This window comes from Nesoenas mayeri (genome assembly GCF_963082525.1).
Source record: "Nesoenas mayeri genome assembly, chromosome: 1".
NCBI classification, from domain to species: Eukaryota; Metazoa; Chordata; class Aves; order Columbiformes; family Columbidae; genus Nesoenas; species Nesoenas mayeri.
Window position 1 is genome coordinate 2345244 of NC_137541.1, and position 6000 is coordinate 2351243.

The 6000-nt window shown below is 49.5% G+C and overlaps 1 protein-coding gene across 1 annotated transcript in view; it reads right to left on the minus strand.

Moving 5' to 3' along the window:
• Positions 1–6000, minus strand: part of LOC308050004 (uncharacterized protein) — a gene marked incomplete at both ends in the record, with an annotated part of 103844 nt that overhangs the window by 88503 nt on the left and 9341 nt on the right. The window contains 4 exon segments of the mRNA XM_080359912.1: positions 2828–2944; positions 3454–3609; positions 4158–4274; positions 5676–5805. Of these exon segments, the coding sequence (XP_080216038.1) occupies positions 2828–2944; positions 3454–3609; positions 4158–4274; positions 5676–5805 (520 nt within the window).

Genomic DNA, 6000 nt, shown 5'->3' on the forward strand with positions numbered 1-6000 from the left:
TTGAATACTGGGAGCAGTTTTGGGCCACTCACGCCAAGAAAGGCCTTGAGGTGCTGGAGCGAGTGGAGAGAAGGGAACGGAGCTGGTGAGGGGCTGGAGCACAAGTGTGATGGAGCCGCTGAGGGACCTGGGGGGTTCAGCTGGAGAACAGGAGCTGAGGGGGGACCTTCTGATCTCTGAACTGCCTGAAAGGAGCTTGGAGCCAGGGGGGTCGGGCTCTGCTCCCCAGGAACAAGCGCCAGGAGCAGAGGAAATGGCCTCAAGTTGCGCCAGGGGAGGTTGAGGTTGGATGTGGGGAACAATTTCTTCCCCAAAGGGCTGTGGGGCATTGGAACAGGCTGCCCAGGGCAGTGCTGGAGTCACCATCCCTGGAGGGGTTTAAAAGATGCATAGATGAGATTCTCAGGGACATGGCACAGTGACAGAGTTAGGTTATAGTTGGACTCAATGATCTTGAGGGTCTTTTCCAGCCAAACTGATTCTATGATTCAACGATTTTATAACGCAGGGCTTTGCAGGGCAAACAAAATAAATAAGCTAGCATCACACAAATGGTCATGTTTAGGCCTGCGAGTAGACGCGTAGGAGGGCCACACTCTGCCCAGCCCTGGGGGACTCGGTGCTGGAGGCATCTTGCCTTCCATGCAGGATGCCGAAGCCAACTGATGCCACAAAATACATTTTCTCATTTATGTATCCTTGTTGTGGACTAGAAACCACTCAGCTAAACCTCTCGGTATCGCTCTAGAGGGAGGAACGGCACAAGAAGAGTTAAAACCCAATCCCTGGGGATCTCACCCCATTTTCAGAGGGGCAGAGAAATGCGGGCAGCAGCAGGTTGGGGTTTGGAAGGGAGGAGGCTGCCGTTTGCAGTTTGGTCGCTGGAGGGTGCCATGTCCCCATCTTCTGCTCCACCAGCACCTTGAGCCCCATCCCCCTCCTTCTCCCACCCCTCATTCCATGGATCTTCTCTCCACATCAGCAGCTCGTTTATGTTTAACTGTTCTCTGTCTTAGAAGTCAGAGAAGACAAAATCCCTCCACAGTCTGGGACGGCTGCACAGGGATGGGCAGGAGGCATCTGGATCCCAACACCCATAACGCATGGACCCAGCATGGGATGGGGTGTTGGAGAAGGACCCTGCAGTAGAGGGTGGGTTGCCCCTTGGGATTTTACCACCTCTGGATTTGGGGTGAACTGGTATCGGGTGAAATTGCTGCTCAGAAAGAGCAAACCTGGAGCAGAGGTGGTGTGCCCTTGCTTCTTTGAGGATGACCCACACTGTCCCCTCAAGATGAGTCCCCACTCCAATGACATGGCAGGCTGAGGAGGTGCATGCTCCATTTCTAGCTGGGGTATTGAGCAAGGACTGTGCGAAGGTGAGTTTTGGGGTGTTCTGTGATTTTTTTCTGGAGAACCGTTCATTACGAGGCAATAAAAACACATTTATGCCTTCCCTCTTAAGAATTTTCCCTTCTGATGACCTTCAGAGCTGCTCTCCAAATAACCCTCCCTCCCCTGGTAGGAGATGTCTCCTCATTTCATAACCAAGGGAAATGAGCCAGAGGATAGTGTGCTATTTATTCAAAGCCTGTGATGGAGCCCAGGTGTTCTGACACCCCATCTCATCTTTGAATCACAAAAACATCCATCTCCCAAGGCCAAAATATGCCATCAAACCTGAATTTCTAACTTCTGCTCCCCCACACCAGCAATGAAAATATGTTTGGGTTCGGGGCAGGGGAAAAGCTCCAGCTGCAAATGAAGATCTGTCTTCAAACACAGAAGTTTGTGTGAGAATGAGAAGGCATTATGGGATGCTGGAGAATGAAGCCAGGTCTTAGGGCTGCAGAGAGAAAAGCAACAAGTACAGGCACTTTCAGTCTGTAATGTGGTACCTGTTGTCCCAAAAGGAGGTAACCCCAGCTGCTCAGGGGCTCTGGGATCATACAGTAGTTTGGGTTGAAGGTACCTTCCCAGCCCCCCAGAGCCACCCCTGCCATGAGCAGGGACATCTGCAGCAGCTCAGGTTGCTCAGAGCTCCGTCCAGCCTGGCCTGGGATGTCTCCAGGGATGGTTCATCCAACACCTCTCTGGCCAACCTGGGCCAGGCTCTCACCACCCTCAGGGCCAACAATTTCTTCCTCTTGTCCAGCCTGAATCTCCCTCCTTTATTTTAAAATCATCACTCCTTGTCCTATTGCAACAGGCCCTGCTCAAAAGTCTGTTCCCATCTTTCTTCTCAACCCCTTTTAAGTCTGGAAAGGCCGCACTAAGGTCTCCCCAGAGCTTCTCTTCTCCAGCTGAACACCCCAGCTCTCTCAGCCTGTCCCCCAGCAGAGCTGTTCCAGCCTTGGATCATTCCTGTGGCTCCTCTGGCCCCTCTCCAGCATGCCCATGTGTGTCCTGTGCTGAGGATCCAGAGCTGGACACTCTCAGTGCAGGATGGATGTTCTGCTCTGCATGGACAACTTTAGCAGCTCCCCTCCAGAGCTACTCAGGCCCAGTAAATTCAGCATTAATCCCATGTTAACAAGGCTGGATACCCATTATCCTGATTTATGCCTAGCCAGAGCAGGGATTTTTGCATCCATGGCGGAGTTTGGATACACCTACCGTATGGCTGTCTGTTGCAAGATGCTGCTTTATACCCATGGGCATAAAACTCCACCATTCACGGAGCCCAAAAAATCTGTTTTCCCCCAGCTTCTTGTTGCATATCTGGACACAGAAGGTGTCAATGCACCGAATGCCTTGGGGACCTCACAGCTCCTGTCTCTCCATGTCCCCACTCACTGATGCATGCATCCCAGTCCTGAGTCTCTACCTGCTGATGTCCAGGTGAGTCTGTACCCCGTTGCTCCCCGGACAGGGCTCCACCTTGCCTGGAGCGTGTTGGTGGTCTCATTCTGCAGCAAGATGCTTTTCACAGGCAGGAGCTTCACTAGAAGGACAAGGAACAAACCCCTCAGAGAACTTACTTGCCAGTGGAGCACTTTGCTGGTTGCCCTCCCCGCGTTGTTATTTCTCCAGCCTGCCTGTCACCGGGAGAGGGAGTTAAAAGGGCTCCTGCCCTCCCTGACAGGCTGAAGACACCTTATAAAAGCAGTGGTGACCACATCTGTGACCATTGCTTTCCAGGACCAGTGCCTCTAATGTGCCACCTGATTTGCTTTATGTAGTGTGTGTGCAAAACAGGAGGGCAAGTGAGGCTCTGGCACATCTCCCACCCTTCCTCCCAAACAGCGGGATGGTGTTCAAGGGTGTTCATGTCCATGCATGTGATGGGGGAGAGCAGAGCTCAAGGTTGGAGTTAAGAATCTGTTGAATGTGTCTCCTTTGACGCTCATCACCCTACAACACCCACCAGCTGTGAGGTTCTTATCAACTGCAAAGGGTGTGAATAGAGTGCCCAGGGCAAGAAAGGACCAGCCACAGAGTCAAACCTCTTACATGTTCTCCCCACAGCAGCCACAGGCCGGCTCGGCCCCTCGGGGTACACGGCGTAGATGCTGATGTTGTATTCTCTGTCCTCCTGCAAGTTATCCACCACATGGGAGGAGACATCACTGTGGAGAACCTGCTCGTAGGTCATTCCTTGTCTGTTGGCTGTAAAATCGAGGAGAAGAGTGATGGTGAAGACTTCCTGTCTACATCTCCTGCTGATATCTTCATAACATGGTGAAGAACATGATAGGATCTGGTTCAAGTGCATGGTTGAAGTCCCCCAACACATGTGATGTTGCTGAGAGTGATGTCTGTATATAAAGCTTGATAGTTCCGCACTGTCCTAGCTCTCCAGATCACATAGAGGTGAGTGTGAGCCATACCAAAGGCTTGAACTCACTCCACATCCACACCAAAGCAGGCATTTGAGTATGAAAAATATCCACGATAGGTCTGGATGTGACAGTGCAAATGGGCACAAGGCATCCACAGCACCATCCTCATCTTGTACTTCAAAAGAAAGTCCTTCAAAGGACTCTCCTCCTCCATCCTCCAAGCTGTCTGGAAGAGGTTAACCTGGCCTCCTTCCAGAGTAATGCCAGGGGCTCCATGGTGCATTCTTCCTTGGACAAAATGGCACCTTTTCTGTCCTCAGGTCACTGCTCTTTTTAAAGCCAAGTCCAAGAGAAATCAATAAAATCTGAACTTACCTCTGGGGATGTAGATCTTGTAGCCCTCCAGCTTGCCCAGCGGAGGTGTCCAAGCCACCTTCAAGCTAAAAGGCCCTTCTTCTATCACACGGAAGTTAGTGACTGGAGGCACAGGTGCTTTGGGATACAAAAATATTGTAGAAATTGATGTGCCATGGCAAAGACCCTTGGAAAACCTTTTTGTCTTCAAGAACAAAAAGACACAAAAGTGGGGAGCACCAGTTCTCCCTGTTCTCTTGGCTGAATCCTCAAAAGCAACCACCTCCTCTCTATCAAACCCTCATCTGCTTGAAAATGGAGCTGAAAACCCCCAAGGCAGGGAGCTTGTGGGCTTCCTCTTGGAATGGTGTTGGGAACTGTGCAATATCTACCCACATGGCATTTCCTCTTGAGCAGAGATAGTCTGCTGTGGTTTCATGGAGGCTGAGCAAGGACACATGAATCAAATGCTACTTGTGCCTATGGATGTAACTCTTACAAAGAGGAACCCATTTTGATCCAGTCAGCCATGGCAGACAGATTTATAGCTTTTGCCTCCAGCTTCATGTTGGGGATAATAAGAGAAGAGATCAAATTACTTTATTTCTACCCATAAAGACATTCCATCTTATTCCTGGCAAGTACATATGAGTCAACCTCATTGAGGTGCTTTATTTATTCATCCTGTCGGAGAACTTCCCTCAAGAAGACAAACAATTTAAGACATTGCAGGGGGTGGGGGAAGAAACAAAAGACAGGGAAGAAATGAATAATTATTTTAAAAATGCCTTGGGCAAAACAGTCTTGGCACTTCTTGCAAAACAGGGAGCGAAACAGAATTAGTGCACCCCTTAAACTCTTTAAAACCCTTCGAGTAGTGCAGAGACTTCTGGGACAAAAACCTGCTCCATCCATCACATCTGACCCAGTGTCTTGCACTCCAGGGTTGGTTTGGTCAAGAGTGAATTTGCTCCTTTGTTTCCAAGAACCTTGTAATTACAGCCAGCCATGTGACAGCAAAGGAATTTGGCTTCGCAGATTGCAAACCAAAGGAAGCCTACATCATTTCATGGGACATTTCCTAAAGGCCATGATCATGCCACCTTGGTGTTCACCTTGAATGAGAAATGAAGCCCTAAGTGCATGCATAGCGCAAACCCAGACTTCTTGGACCACCCATTTCTAAAACAAGGTGTTCAGAATATACATCTCTTCATAAAACTCATATCTGTTTTTCTCAACCCGTGGTCTCCAAAAGCTTTCTCATCCCAGGTAACACAAGTGTTGTATGAACTGAATCCCAGACTGGATTCATTAAATACTGCTGTTTATTAAATCAGATGATGTAAGGTATCCAGTGGGCTGCACCCTCTGCTTTCAAGTGCACCCACTCGCAACCCTGCATCTCACACTATGGGCATTTGCATGAGCATCTTCCTACCCATTCCCACCTCTCCTCACATGTACAGTTTTGGGGTGGGTTTTTTTCCTGTACCCAGACAAGGAACACACAGGGATGACTACGAAAGAGCCACCTACTTGTTTTCCCCTTGACAGTCGCTGACTCCCCAGGAGCATCTGCATAGATGGCCCTCACCGTGAAGACATACTTGGTGTTAGGTTTCAGATCAGTCACCAGCACGGTACTTTTGTCACCATCCACCACAATCTGTCACACAAGGGGACAAATGACACCATTACATCTCCATGACAGCAGAAGACTCAGTATGTTTGCAAAAGGTTGGGAACAAATGATAATTTGGATTCACACTGGACACAGAACCAACACAGGACAGCGTCAAGACTGGATTTCATGAGGTAGTCCAGAAAAAACTCCATGAAAACAAGAACATGCATAAGGGTG